Source organism: Podarcis filfolensis (assembly GCF_964270895.1).
Source record: "Podarcis filfolensis genome assembly, chromosome: 14".
In the NCBI taxonomy this organism is placed as follows: Eukaryota; Metazoa; Chordata; class Lepidosauria; order Squamata; family Lacertidae; genus Podarcis; species Podarcis filfolensis.
In genome coordinates, this window is record NC_139616.1 from 45,894,347 (window position 1) to 45,909,644 (window position 15,298).

At 47.5% G+C, this 15,298-nt stretch overlaps 3 protein-coding genes across 6 annotated transcripts in view; 2 read left to right on the top strand and 1 right to left on the bottom strand.

The window, feature by feature from the left end:
- Positions 1-15,298, top strand: part of SHMT1 (serine hydroxymethyltransferase 1) — a 329,147-nt gene that overhangs the window by 209,564 nt on the left and 104,285 nt on the right. The gene's annotated exons all lie outside the window — the stretch shown is intronic.
- Positions 1-15,298, bottom strand: part of SLC5A10 (solute carrier family 5 member 10) — a 102,734-nt gene that overhangs the window by 48,180 nt on the left and 39,256 nt on the right. The window contains exon 9 of the mRNA XM_083585974.1: positions 5,308-5,443. Coding sequence (XP_083442100.1) covers positions 5,308-5,443 — 136 coding nt within the window. The remainder of the gene's footprint in view (positions 1-5,307; positions 5,444-15,298) is intronic.
- Positions 1-15,298, top strand: part of FAM83G (family with sequence similarity 83 member G) — a 43,776-nt gene that overhangs the window by 23,917 nt on the left and 4,561 nt on the right. For 2 of the 4 annotated variants that reach the window (XM_083585638.1, XM_083585637.1), the window contains one exon: positions 543-2,064. In XM_083585638.1, coding sequence (XP_083441764.1) covers positions 543-2,064 — 1,522 coding nt within the window. Of the gene's footprint in view, positions 1-542; positions 2,918-2,959; positions 3,905-15,298 lie in introns of those variants that run through there. The other 2 variants (XR_014541494.1, XM_083585639.1) reach the window with 2 other exon arrangements.

The window sequence follows — 15,298 nt, forward strand, 5'->3', positions numbered from 1 at the left end:
TTCAGGACAGAGCAGGATTTGATGAGCCTACAAATCCACACACCTATTGTAAGATTTTTATTCTTCAGAATTATGCCTTTACTACGGCTGCATTCACATGCAACGCCAAGCCATAGTTTGCTTTAACCATGGTTTGTTCCACAAACCACGAATGATCTCACAGACTGGGTATAACTTCTACAAAGCTTGGTTTGTTTCCCAGCTGCTCTTGTCTTGAGCCTTTGTAGCTCAGCGAGCATCTGAAACAGGGTGTCCATGTTTAGGGGATAATATCAAATTTTATTTAAAGCCATGGTTCGCAAGACAGCTTCACACCATGGTTTATTGCCATGAAAACAAACCATCGTTGGTCTGCTGGGCTGGGATTGTGCATTCCAGCAAACCCACAGTTCCCATAGTTAGATGAAAACAAACCATGGTTTGCCATTGTGTGCAAACTAGGTCATTGGGAGGCAGATTTTAGCAGATCTTTTGTTTTCATCTAAATACAGGAAGGGGCAGGCAGCAAGTCATTAATAACTCCCTGATCTGTTCCTACCCAGCTTCACCTGGTCTGCTGCAAGAACCGACAGGAACATCATCTCGGTCCTCACAGGACAGGTGGTCGAGGCATTTGACAAGCAGTTCCAGGAGCTGTACCTCATGTCTCGGGGGGTCAGCCTGAATTCTATCCCCATGGAAGAGGAGCCGGAACCAGAGCCTCTCATCCTACCCACTCTCGCCCCCGTGAACCCAGCTGTGGTGAAGAAAATGTTCAACCCCAAGTACGCCCTCGTCAAGGCGAAGAGCGCAGAGCAGATTAACAACAGCAAGGCCAGCGGCGACAAGAACGTCGCCGAGCAGCAGAAGGCCGAAGCGAAGAAGAAAGCCATCCCGGAGGCTCGGGTATCCGAGAGGCCCAGCGACATCGTCGAGACGGCACCGCCTATTCACCCGGGTCTGCTCAACCTGGAGAAAGCCAACATGTTTGAATACCTGCCAACTTGGGTTGAACCCGACCCAGAACCCGGGAGTGAGATATTGGGCTACATCAACATTATCGACCCCAAAATCAAGAACATCCAGCTGTCGCAGATGAACCGCATCAAGGTGTGTGACGTCTCAAAAGCCAACGCCCAGCACAAGAAGATGCTCAGGCAAAAATCCCAAGAGGCTAAAAGAGGCCATGACAACCAGCCTGCCGCAACGCCTTGCCAACAGCCCGATGCCGCCGCCGCCCCGGCCCAAACCCAGGAGGCCCATCCGAACCCCACAGCCAGCCCCACAGAAAAGACTCCAGGGAACCTGAGGAATGGAGAAACGTTTGCCACTCTGGCCAACAGTCAGCACTTGAAGCAGCCGCTGGACGCACAAAGTCAAGGCCAAGGGGACAGCAAGGGGGCCGCGCCCCCAGTCCCCAAACCACGGACAGTCCACGTGACGGACTTGATCTCCGCAAAAGCTGTACGTGCCGAGGATGGGGCTGCTTCGGCAGAAGACACCCAAACGCAGCATCCGGGGACCGGGGCCACAAACGCAACACAGAATGAGAGTCCCGAACAGGCTCCCGATGCAAGGAGCAGCTGCAAACTCAGTCGGCAGGCGTCCGTCTATGAGGAAGTAGCCCCCTTCCCTGTGAACGGGGTTCAAGGGGGCGAGGCCGAGGAGGAAGAGGAAGAGGAGGACTATGTGACGCTAAGCGACCACGAGAGCCTGTCTGGCAGCTCTGCCACCAACCACAGCCATCTCCACTCGGACACGTCCTCCATCTCTGATGAATACTGCAAGGGGAGGCGGCCCTGCGGGCCTCTGCGGAGGACCAATTCCGACTTCCTCCCCAACGGAGGCGGCCACAGCCCTCAGCACCACCCAGACTTTCAGAGGAAGCTGAGTGAGCCCTACATGAGCCGAGGCACCTTCCCCAGTCCTCTGGGGAGCCCCCAGCCGCTGCTAAGCCTGGGGGTGGCCAGCCAGATGAGGAGGAGAAGCGACAGCGTGGAGGAGATTAGGTGTGTTTTGGGAAGGGACCGTAACCTTCATGCTTTGCCCGACGGCTACAATACCTGTCTGAGCAATGCTCCACAGGTAGGATTATCTGTTGTACCCTTTTACACTTAGCTTGTTGTAAAGTTCTGTAACGTAACAAGAGACGGCACGAAGTACAGCTGAGAGCTAATATAGGTCAAACCTATATAGGATCAAACCTGTAATAATATAGCTTTGATCCCAATGCATGATTGCTGTGCTAATGACTGCGACTGTCACCTGATAATCTGTATTTTTCACTGGGTGGGGCAGATGGGAGGAAGGCACCGGGTTCTGGAGGTGGGAACTCTGGCGTAAGAGACGCCAAGAGAGTCATCAAAAGATCTTGGCCAAAAAGCTGGTTTGGTTGTGCATTCCAAAATGGTAGACGACTCGGAGAACTATGGTCACATTCACACAATACATTTAAAACTTTAAACAGTTGTGGCTTCCCCCAAAGAATTCTGGGAGCTGGAGGTGGTTTTTTTAAAGAGTGCTGCAACTTGTTCGGAAACTCCTGTTCCCCTCCTCACAGAGCTACAATTCCCAGAGTTCTCTAAGGAGAAGCTTTGGCCTGTTAACCCCTCTGGTAGTTCTGCTGGGGAGGAATACAAGAGGTGCCCTAAAAACTCTCAGCATCATTAAACAACACTTCCCATGATTCTTCAAAGGAAACCACAATTGTTTAAAGTGAAAGGATACTGCTTCAAATGGATAGAGCACATGGGGCCTAACACTGGGTGCAAGTGAGAGCGATCTCAGTTCTCCAAACGCCGGTTCTTATGCAGCCGTAACAAAACTACGCACTGACAAGAGAGAGGCACCCTGACAAATAAATACTTAGAAAAACAAGTCTTCGGGGGTGAGGGGAGAGGGGGGGACTAAGCACCAAAAGACTGAGCACCCACTTTCAGTGGCTGTTGCTGAACTAGAAAGACTGAGCACCCACTTTCAGTGGCTGTTGCTGGGTAGAGCTGGAACGAGACAGAACACCAGGTGGAAGAGAAAATGGGATGGAGCACTTTAAGGAGGAGGACTCACCGCTGCAACATTTTGTTGCAGGCCCCACACGTAATCATTTAATTTCATATCGCCAGAGGCGATACGTCTGCCAGACTCTGACATTTTAACACGGCCTCCGCTCCTCCCAAACCGCTGCATTTTGAGGGGAAGCTGATCCGCGTTAGGAAATCGGAAGAACAGCCCCAGGCCTGCAGGATCCCGGGCCTCTGCCGTCCCAAATCACGGCAGCCTCTTTGGCACCTAAGCGAGAGCAGTGTTGTGTGGATTTTGCCACCTATGCAAAGCGGAGTGAGGCATGGCCCGGCATGCCCACAAAAACACACCCTGCTTAAGCTGCGTCGCTGTCTCTCCTTGTTCCAAACGCGGTCATCAAAAGCATAAATGCCTGGGCGCATTCTCACACGAGAGGAGCATCACAAACACGCTATAAAACAGGGAGGGCGGCGTCTGTTCGTCAACATTGCAATGGCTGGCTTTGTGGGATTTGCAAACAGGCTAAGTAAGCTGCAGCTTAGAGCCTCAGATAACAAGGGGACTCTCAATAAATTTTATTTGGCTAAATTTCAGGTTTTGCCCAGCCGGCAAGAAATAAATAGGCTCATGGCAAGTTACATATTTTTGCCGAGTTGTACATTTCCAGTTGCATCCTCGCCTACGTATGTGTATATATGGAAATATAAAACTTCATTATTTCTATTTTCATTGTTCTTCCTGCTCGAATAATACACATTTTTTGGTGGTATCGCTATGGGGTCTTTTACATTTGGCGTAGCTTAACGAGGAAGATGCTTGTTAAAAAAAAGTCCATATTGTTCAAAACTGCATACAAAAAGTGTTTATTAAGAAAAACTCGCACTAAAATGCTGATTGGTTTGCATGAGGATTCTAATTTTTTTCCTCTTAAAGAAATAGTAATTGCGGACTGTTGCGGAAATATGTGGGAACTGATTTTAAGACTGGGGAAACGAGAAACTGAGAGCGCCTAAATTGCCAGATCTATCCATCCTTATATAGGTTGCACCCTTACTTCTGAGTAGCTGTGCTTAGGAGGCTTGCAAGCTGTGGGTGATGTAAGAACATAGTTCTCTGGATGAAAGAAAACTTATCTGAGCCAAGCACAACACATTGTCTGCCTGCGCTTGGCCACTTAAGATGCTGATGATACTTTCAACTCGCCTTCCCTCTCCCAGGGGCCGGTCGACTTTTGCAAGGCTGGGCGTGCCGACGCCTTTGAAGTCTTGACACAGCCGCGTCCCCTGACCTGGCATGCTATTATTGACTGGGTCAGGCTGGTTTCTGTTACGCTTGCAAGGCGTTTAAAAAGGCCAGGTGTTTCGGGCTGCTCCGATGAGCTGCCCGTTGCCACTGAGAGTGCAGAGGCCCTTTCAAAATCACCTCTGATTGCAAACCCTACCAAACAGGGTTGCCAGTTCTCCAGGACTGGCCGAAAGCCCCCGAGGTTTGCCTGGCCCCCTCCAGGTGGCAAGGGAAGGGCTTGAATCTCCAGGTGGACAAGGCAAAAAGGTGGACAAAAATGATTAAGAAGACGATGTGTGCAGCATGCAAGCTTCTTCAGCCTGGAAAGACCTGGCTGCAAATTATTGTATGGACCCTCGTGGAGTCCTCTCCTCTCCCAATTAACTTCCGTCTCCAGGGCTCAGTGGTGGGAAGGGAGTGCAGAGGAAGGATAACCAGGATCTGCCCCATGACATCACAAGCACCCACCCCCTATGTGTCAGGTTTGAGGTCTGAAATTCTAGAGTCTGGGGTGCTCCTGACCTGTCAATGCTACTATGAAATCAATTCCCTTTCGTTGTCTGCTTTCTTCGTTGCTTCCATTTCTTTGCAATATAATCTTCTTGCCGCCGTCATCATATACGAGGTTATCACCTCATGTTCCACTGAACCCTCCCTATTACTTAAGAGGAAGAACGCAAGGCCAACACGTGCCCCCACCCCTTTACATATTTTTAAAAAGTATAATAAAACTTGTTGCTGTTGAACTGCCAACAAATATACTTCCCCACACCTGCTTTTAAAAAGGAGACTGGGCAAGCTCACAGAGGGTGGATTTATCCATGGCTACTAGTCATGGTGTCTAAATGGAACCTCCAAGTCCAGGGAAAGTCTACCTCAGAGTAACAGTTGATGGGCAGAGGCAAGAGAAGAAGAGGCCTGTTGCCTCCGTGACAGCTCCTCCTTCCGTGGTGCCTCAAGAGTATTAGAAAACTGTAAGGATTGGGTCCCTGAGTTTCCTTCTTCGGGGTTATTGCAGCTTACCTGGATACAGGATCCGGCTTATCATTCCGGGCATGATGATGACAACCATGGGAAGCATTTTTAAATAGCTGGCTAGGATGGATCCGGCCTTGGCATGATTGAGGTTCTTTGCTGAGAGAGACCTCTGGACAATGACCTGGGAGAAAGAGAGAGAGAAAAGGATGTACCGGTACCTCACGGATTGGGAATCCTTTCCAGCATAAGGGCCACATTCCCTTCTCTGCAACCTTCTGAGGGCCGCTTGCTAGCGGCACCCAAAGCAACACGTGTTGATATTCCCTTTCAACAGCAGGCTACATTTTAAGATGGTGCCCATCAACTGCAGTTACTATTAATTCTTACATTAAAAATCTACTACCAAATCAAGGAGGACACCTGCTTTAATCAAAAGGTTGTTTGTTAAAAATCAACGCATCCAGCCAATTGCACACTGCAGCCTTAATTAATTGTCATCAAAGCTGCGGATCTTGTATGCAAGTAGCTACCTACGGTCGATTCCCTTAATTCTTTCCCACAAAGGTGGCTGGCATTGTAGGCGAGAGAGACTTAACCATAGCATCCCATTATTTATTCAATAGGGCTGATTGTATGTTTTATAAAACCAATATAGGCAGGGCTAAATGACACTTGGCACGAAACATTTTAAATTATGCTCTAGTACAATAAAAAAAAGATAGAAAATTGATTTTTTGAAACATACCCAATGGAAGTTCATATTTTCAGGAAGCTGAATCCTGCATTTTTCGACAACTAATTCTAGGTTTTTTGGGGGGGGTGTTAGTTTTTGCTGCGCTTCAATAGAATTGCAGCATGCACACAATCCTGAACAAAGATGGATGAGCTCTCCCATGCTCATCTCGCATTAATTCAGAAAGGGCCGAGATCTTGGGAACCCCCAGATCATTGTTTACAAGCCAACATCCAGAAAAATGATTCAAATTTCAGCCTCTAAAATATTCTACTGTTTGATGTGATAGAGCGACGTTGCGACGTTTCATTGTGTACAGGGAGAATTTAAAAGGCTGCAAGGACAAAAATCAGTGGTGCTAGGTGTGGAGAACCGCTTCCACCTCCAGGTCCATTATCGGGCTCAGCTTTGCATCTGCTCTCCCAACAGCCTGCTGGAAGTTGGACGTTGTAGCCCAAAACATCTGGAGAACATCAAGTTGGGGAGAGGCAGGATAAAGGGAGAAACCAGAAATCCTTCTCGGGCTCAGATTTCAATCTGAGCCAGAAAATAACTCTGGGGCTTGTTAAAGCTCATCTCTCCTTTGAGTCTGGCATGGACAAACTCACAAAGTTTTTTTTCTGAATCTGACTTGGGAGAACTTCACCAGGGTCCCAAATCCAGGGTGCAAAAAGTTGCTTCTGATGCAACCAGGAGCTTGAAACAGGAACCGTGGTTGGTTGTTGCTGTTTTCAACATTCTCTCTTTTGAACAGCGCCTCCACCCCAAATCCTTATCAAAATCTGCTTCAAGAGCAGATCATCCGTGGAGAGAGAAGCTGTTGCTTGAGAAACAAATATCCTCATTTGCCCTAAAAATAAAACTTTGTGGTTATGATCCACTGAAGCCCAGTACTGAACTGTGTTCTAAAGCAATAAATCCCCAATCAAATTGTGCCTCTGCTGTGAACTTGGGACCAAACTACATGTGATGGCAGCAAATTCCCTATGGGAAAAAGGGGTCCCTTTTAATTAAATTGCCCCCCATCCTCCTTTGCCACCTGGAGCTCATTAGAGAATGGTTCAGTTCAGCTCTGATTCATCCATTTGTGTCCAGTCATCAGACCACCACAAAAAAATACAGTATCAAAATAGAATGAAGTTAGTTCTTAACTTAGATGAACTACAACATAAACATTCTTAGAATGCCAACCATCCTTGGCAGATCACAACATGCTCCGTTAAAGCGAAAAGATTGTTCCACTGTTACGAAATATTAAAATGAAATAAAACAAAATGATGCCAATCTGAATAAAACTCTGCGAAACCTAAATGAAGAATGGCATAAAACAAGCAGAAGATTCTGAAATATCTTCCTGGCAAGATACAACATCCTCTCTCAAATAATGTTCTCCTCTCCTCAGTTACTACAGACAGAAAATGCACGGCCTCCGCAGTTACATATTTATCTTGTCCATCCAGCAGATAAATTACAGGCTCGCGGTCAGGCCTCTCCCCACCTCTCCCTAAAATTTGCCCCAAAGTGTTGCTCTCTCAACACACTTCAATATATAATAATATGTACCAAGCCTACAGCCCATTTTAAACCACAAGGACAGGTATGTCCAGAATACGGCATATTTCTTAACTTTCTTCCTAGGGTAGCTAAAGGCTGGTTCAGATGCAAAAAGCAATTGCCTGGTGATTAATATTAAGGGGGGAGGATTTAAATTGCACGGTGCCCCGTGAATAAAGCCTGGGAGGGTTTGTTTTAATAGACAATGAGTGCATGCATCCTGCTTTGAAGGTGACGTGGGTGTCTGAGCATGCTGCTTACAAAAGCCTGTCTTGTCCATATTTTCCCACTTCGCTGTTGATGGGCAGGACTAAGCATGCTGGCGACCTTCTCAGGTTCATCAGAGAGCTGAGGGCTGCAGTCTTTTGGACCATTACAAGGGAGGATGCTCCGCTAGGCATGGTGGGACTCCATTCCACATAGGGATGGAGGGGGGATTCAATTCAGTTGACATTTAAAGGTAAACTACCCTAAGTTCGGGACACGGGTGGTGCTGTGGGTTAAACCACAGAGCCTAGGGCTTGCCGATCAGAAGGTTGGCGGTTCGAATCCCCTCGATGGGGTGAGCTCCCATTGCTCAGTCCCTGCTCCTGCCAACCTAGCAGTTCGAAAGCACGTCAAAAGTGCAAGTAGATAAATAGGTACCACTCCGGCGGGAAGATAAACGGCATTTCCATGTGCTGCTCTGGTTCGCCACAGAGCCTAGGACTTGCCGATCAGAAGGTCGGCGAATCCCTACGACGGGGTGAGCTCCCGTTGCTCAGTCCCTGCTCCTGAATTCCCAAATTCCCAGCCATGCTCCAGCCAAGCGTTATGTCTAGTAATCAAATCTGTGAGAGGACAAACGGTCGGGGGGAAACCCTGTTGTCTAGCCAAGAAGGCAAAAGATCAGGGGAAGCAGGCGCAATGCTCCTTGACATACTGTTGCATGTCTGGTGCGAGGTTTGCCTCCGCAAAGTGGAGCGTTACCTCCACAGATATAGATCCGTGGAGAGCGGATTAGAAGAGTGAGAAACATGTATGAGAAAAGCCAAAATGGTCAGATTCTTCCATCCATACTTCCAAGTCAACGTGCAAAGGATCTGTACATAAGATGTAAGGAGAACTCTCCCCTCCTGTGATTTCCAGCAACTGGGATTCAGAAGCACAGAGCACAGCCATTGTGATTGGCAGCCATCAATAGCCTTAGGTAAACGTAAAGGGAACCCTGACTATTAGGTCCAGTCATGGCTGACTCTGGGGTTGCGGCGCTCATCTCGCTTTATTGGCCGAGGGAGCCGGCGTACAGCTTCCGGGTCATATGGCCAGCATGACTAAGCTGCTTCTGGCGAAACCAGAGCAGTGCACAGAAACGCCGTTTACCTTCCCACCAGAGCGGTACCTATTTATCTACTCATACTGGCATGCTTTCGAACTGCTAGGTGGGCAGGAGCTGGGACAGAGCAATGGGAGCTCACCCCGTCGCGGGGATTTGAACCGCCGACCTTCCAATCGGCAAGCCTTACCTCCCATGAATTTGTCCATTCCTCTTTTAAACCCTGTGGGAGGGAGTTCCATAATTTAACCATGCACTGTACGAAGAAGGGCGTTCTTTTATCCGTCCTGAATCTTCCAACATTCAGCTCAATCATTGAGCCCACCAGTGTTAGGAGAGAAGGAGTAAAACTTTTCTCTACCCGTTTTCTCCGTGACATGCAACAAAAATTATAAACAGTGGTCTCTGCTTACTTGCCTTTTCCCTAAATGAAAAAGTCATCTCGGGAAAATTGCACCAATCCCCTTGATCATCTGTGTTGCCCTTTTCAAACCTATACAAGACTGAAGAAGTGGTGGTGAGTTCCCAACACAGAACACACTGTAGTTTTGCGGGTTGCTATTCCTAGTCTCCGGGACGCGGGTGGCGCTGTGGGTTAAACCACAGAGCCTAGGACTTGCCGATCAGAAGGTTGGCGGTTCGAATCCCCGCAATGGGGTGAGCTGCTGTTGCTCGGTCCCAGCTCCTGCCCACCTAGCAGTTTGAAAGCACGTCAAGTGCAAGTAGATAAATAGGTACCGCTCTGGCGGGAAGGTAAACGGTGTTTCCGTGCGCTGCTCTGGTTCGCCAGAAGCGGCTTAAGTCATGCTGGCCACATGTCCCGGAAGCTGTACGCCAGCTCCTTCGGCCAATAAAGCGAGATGAGCGTCGCAACCCCAGAGTCGGTCATGACTGGACCTAATGGTCAGGGGTCCCTTTACCTTTACCTTTATTCCTAGTCTCCTGTCCTAGAAATGAAATTCAGCCAGAGGTGCTGACAGCTGGAATCACAAGAGCATAGAAAGCTGAGTTAGACCAGTGATCCGTCCCTTTCCACTAAGGCAGCCTTTCTCAACCTGTGGGTCCCCAGATCTTGTTGAACTACAACTCCCATCACCCCTAGCTAGCAAGGCCAGAGCTCAGGGATGATGGGAGTTGTAATCCAACAACATCTGTGGACCCACAGGTTGAGAACCGCTGCACTAAGGGCTCTTCCACACTTCCATTTGTCCCAGATTTCTAAGCATGGGACCAAGAGGTTTTTCCTTTCATCCTGCCCCAGGAAAACCTGCCGTTTGCCGCTGAATCGGAACAAACTTCTATCAGGTTTGCTGCGGGAAAGCAGCGGTGGAAGAGAAAAACCTCTCACGCCCATGCCTAGAAACCGGGGTACAAAGGACGTATGCCCTAATGCACATGGAATTTCCTGTGCCTTCTTTGGTTGGAGAACCGCATCACCAAATCGGGAGAAGCGACAATTGCAAAGGAGAGCTATGTTTCACACTCTGGGGAGAGTTAATTTGGTAGGTTGCCATTAAATGCAAAAGAATGAATTTCTCCCCTGCACTAGTCCAGAGCAATTAACATGTGCAGGCACTGGACTTCTCTAGGGAATAAGCAAAGAGAGGATGCGCAGGTAAGACAAGTCTAGTTTGGGCCTTTTATTTGGAACAATAAAAATAGACTGAGGAGGACAGGATCCCTCCTCTCCTCTGGTTCATCCCCATCTCTCTCCTCAATTCCAGCTGGCTTCTCAGCTTCGCAAACTATTTTTTGAATCCCTGATTCTTATCAGCATGTGAATTTCATTTCTGGCACAGAAGACCCTGCAGAATAACAGGGCAGAACTTTTCTTCCTATGAGATCTCAGTGGCAGCCTTAAAGCCCTGCGCAAGTTTACCCAGAAGTTAAACTCCTCTCGCTCTCTTCCAGACAACTGCAGTTTTGAAAGCCGCAGGTGTCATAAGTTAGGTTTTTTAACTGGATTTAGCTTTGCTGCATTTGTTGAGCTTGGTGCACCCCACTTGGAGACAATTGCGATGGGACGGTATATAGATTTTAGTGTGCTGAATAGTGACCACAAATACCAGGAAGGCTGACTCCCGGCATCAAAACAGGGCACACACACACAGAGCAGCAGCAACAGGGAGGCAATGTTCAAACGCAGGTGAAAATTCAGCTTTTGCAAGTTGAAGGAAAAAAATAGGGATGCTCCAGCAGGCTCATCCTCTTCAAAGCAGAACGTAACTATTCATTATCTATTAAAGTCAACCCGCCCATGCCTTATTCACAGGGCTGTTGTGCTATTGTTCCCATTGCACAGAAGAGGAAAACTAAGTCTTCCGCTTTCCTTTGCTTGCATCCGATAAGCGGGGGAAATGCAGAATGAATTTTGATGGCACTCCTGTGACTCAACGGAAGTGCATGATTCACCTTGGCTTGGTGCAAGATCAGGCAACAGCCAGCCCTGCCTTCGCCTTTTTCCTGGCAATGAAGCATATCTCAGATGATTCACAGCTGAGGATGTAAGAAGGCATCGCTTTTCATTCCTCCCTGTATTTGTCTCACGCAGGGTTGTTTCCGTACCGCTGCAGTTTGCCTTTTGCCAAAAAACTATGTTATTCACCTCGCTTCCTGCTGTGGTGAAATCGCTTACGTAATTTATGCAATGACATAAGTTACCTTGTCATTACGATATTCCACCCCATTCGTTTCAATGCAAAGGAGATGCAATGCGAGGACGGTGAGAGGGGAACATAATTATATTTCATTTGTGGACTGAAAGCAACAACAGGAAAAACCCACTGTGTTCATTGGATCGATTTCCATTCTGAACATGGGAGATTCTACTCCTGTTTTCGGTAGAATTCTCCAATATTCGCTACATGCCATGTTGGCTGAGAGAGAGAGAGAGAGAGAAATGGGAATCTTTGCAGCCGTTGATAAGTCCCAATGTTAAAGAAATGAGGGGCACCCACTAATTGCATAATGCACTTTTGCTAATCTATGATGCTGCCGATTTTGAAACAAAGGTGCACCGTTCTGAGTGTCTCAAAGAGGGGGGAAAGGACATTGTAGTTCTTGGAAATGATGATAATAATATTTTCTTTCTTGTACCCTGCCCATCTGACTGGGTTGCCCCAGCCAATCTGGGCAGCTTCCAACAGAATACAGTCATACCTCGGGTTACAGATGCTTCAGGTTGCGTTTTTCGGGTTACGGACCCACTGAAACCCAGAATTACTGGAACGGGTTACTTCCAGGTTTTGGCAGTCGCGCATGCACAGAAGCACCGAATCGCAACCCGCGTGTGCGCAGATGCGCCGCTGTTGGTTGCAAACGTGCATCCTGCACGGATCACGTTCGCAACCTGAACGTCCACTGTATAAAAGAACACAACAAAACATCAAACATTAAAAGCTTCCTGATACCGGGCTGCCTTCAGATGCCTCCTAAAGATTGTAGGGTTACTTATCTCCTTGACATCTGATGGGAAGGCGTTCCACAGGGCGGGTGCCACTACCAAGAAGGCCCTCTTGCCTGGTTCCCTGATGCTTCACTTCTCACAATGAAGAAGCCCCCATAAGGCACTCGGAGCTAAATTTCAGTGTCTGGGCTGAATGATGAGGGTCAGGGGCACCAACATTGGCCCCAGATTATGGGTGCCCAACAGCACCCACAATGTAACGTGATGTCGCAGTGGCACCTGGGAGGCCTCCCATGCAACTTCCAGTTACTTCCGAGGCTTCAACTCTTGTTTCAAATCATGGCTGGAAACGACCATGGGAAATCACCTGTGGGACGCTTGAGTCCCGTAGTGTGAAATTGACAATGGGCTCCAAGAGGGCCGGATTTAGGTTTGATGAGGCCCTAAGCTACTGAAGGTAATGGGGCCCTTTATATGTCCAGCTGTCCTTTGTCAGGGACACGGGTGGTGCTGTGGTCTAAACCACAGAGCCTAGGGCTTGCCAATCGGAAGGTCGGCTGTTCGAATCCCCGCGACAGACGGGGTGAGCTCCCGTTGCTCAGTCCCTGCTCCTGCCAACCTATCAGTTCAAAAGCACGTCAAGTGCAAGTAGATAAATAGGTACCGCTCCGGTGGGAAGGTAAACAGCATTTCCGTGCGCTGCTCTGGTTCACCAGAAGCAGCTTAGTCATGCTGGCTACATGACCTGGAAAAATTGTCTGCGGACAAATGCCGGCTCCCTCGGCCTATAGAGTGAGATGAGCACACAACCCCAGAGTCGTCTGCGACTAGACCTCATGGTCAGGGGTACCTTTACCTTTTTATGCAGCACTCCAACTAGAAATGTACACAAATACATACATACATACATACAAGAAAGTGCATACTGAAATGCAAATGTTGGTGAAATTAGCATGCTAAAATGCATCATAGGGGAAATTACTTTTAAAAATGTAAACGGAAAAACTGCATACAAAAAAATGTGCATATTTGGAGAAAGTACATTTGTCTCACTTCAGAGAAGCCGCACTCTGTTGCCAAGGTTTCATTGGCTTTACAGACTATGGTTTGTTGGAGAGAAACAAACGATAGTATTCAGTTCAGACATAATGCTAAGCCAGGGCTGAGGAGCCTTATATTGAGCCACAATCCCTCATGGGGTAATTTCCAGGGGCCTGTTGCAAAAGTGGGTGGAGCAACATATGCAACTCTTGGCTTTGCAAAGTAGGTTGCTTTCCAGTTGTGCAAAAGTCAAAGCTTTCTACATTCTCACATGTTGCATTTCTCCATGCTCCATTCAGGCAAGCAGACGGCGTTATTACACTTCATGGATATGTTCCAACTGTGGGAATGTTCAGGGAGGCAGGAGAGGGTATATTGTTTAATGATATTGAAATATACTCAGAGTCGCAAGTGATTTCATGCTCTGTATTCAGCTCATAGTGGTGAGGAGGAATGAATGAATGTCCCCTCAAAGTATCTGCTTTATATACATTATTTACACAATGGGCTGCACATGATTGGCTAATTCTGGAATTCTACTGTAAGCCAATCAGGTTGTGGATTCACTTATATCTGGAGCATGATTGGGTGGTTCCTGCCAACCAATCATACTGCTGCATTGCTCTAGGACCAATCAGACTGCTGCATTCTGAATCCTATTGTTCTAGGACCAATCAGACTGCTGCAGTTTCTCAAGGCCAAGGTGATCCCAACAATTGCTTATGCCATCTCAATTTGGGGGACTTTTGTCAACTTATCCCACCTAGAGGTTATTCAAAATCAGTTTCTAAGAGGGATATTGAAACTGCCCAACTGTGTAAGTAATACAGCGCTACGCATGGAACTTAATATTGTATCCCTGGAAAACGCTCTGTGGAAGCACATACTTTGTCACTGGTTATCTCTATGGCACAATCTCCCAAACTTGTACTTGATACAATGCATGTGGAGAGATGATTTCCAGAGCCCATGGGTAAAAAATTTACAACTGAAAATTACGGCAATGGGAATCTCCCCATCCAAATTACTAGAGCAGGATATAGTTCCAGCTAAAAGAACAGTAGCCTGTAAACTAGAGGAGATGGACTTGCAGCAGAAAATGGTCTTGGGCAATGGTACCTGCTCACCTCTAAACCTTGGTTTATTACCCCTCTTAAGGCTCCCAAACTATTTGAATTCCTTAACTTCTTCGGCTCATAGATATGCTTTTGTAAAGGCAAGATTCAACACCTTCCCATCGAACGTGCTGAGAAATAGATTCTCCAATGGACAGATATCGCTCTTATGTGATTGTAATTGTGGGGCACCGGAATCGTTGCATCACATAATTTTTGATTGTGCATTTCATTCATCGGCCAGGAGCAAGTTTCTTGCTCAATATCTAAAGGGAATTGCCGATGATACAAATGAAGCCAAACTGAGATATCTATTAAATGATGATGACCCCTTAAGATCACTCATGGTTGCCAGATTCTTGATCAGCGTTCTATCCCTAAAGAAGAGAAACGGACTCCTGTGCGGTTCGGATAATCCCTCTAAACTATGATCTATGTTTTAGGATGTAATTAGGTGATATCACCATTGATGTCTTCTACTAATTTATGAGTAGAGGGCGATGTTTATGTTACAAATTTAGTGTAATGTATGATGTTGGTCTTTTGTTTTTGTTTTGCTTTGGTTCTTGTCTGTTTTTTGTAAGTTTTGGCGGTTTTAAAATTGGAGTTTTAAGTACATTATGTTGGTACGGGAAACTGTTGTGTGATGGGCCAGTGGCCGTAATAAAGTTCAATACCAATACTGCTGCAGTTTGGATCCTATTCAACTCAGTACATAACATCCCTCCCCTCTAAGTTCCAGTCCTGCCCGGGAGGTCGCATTCATAGTCCTCGAGGTACGCCGGCGGTCTACGTGTGCGTTGCGGCCTGGGGTGTTCCCTGGTCCGGGGTTCAGGTTCTGGCTCGTGTTCCAAGGATGCTGGCTGTGATGG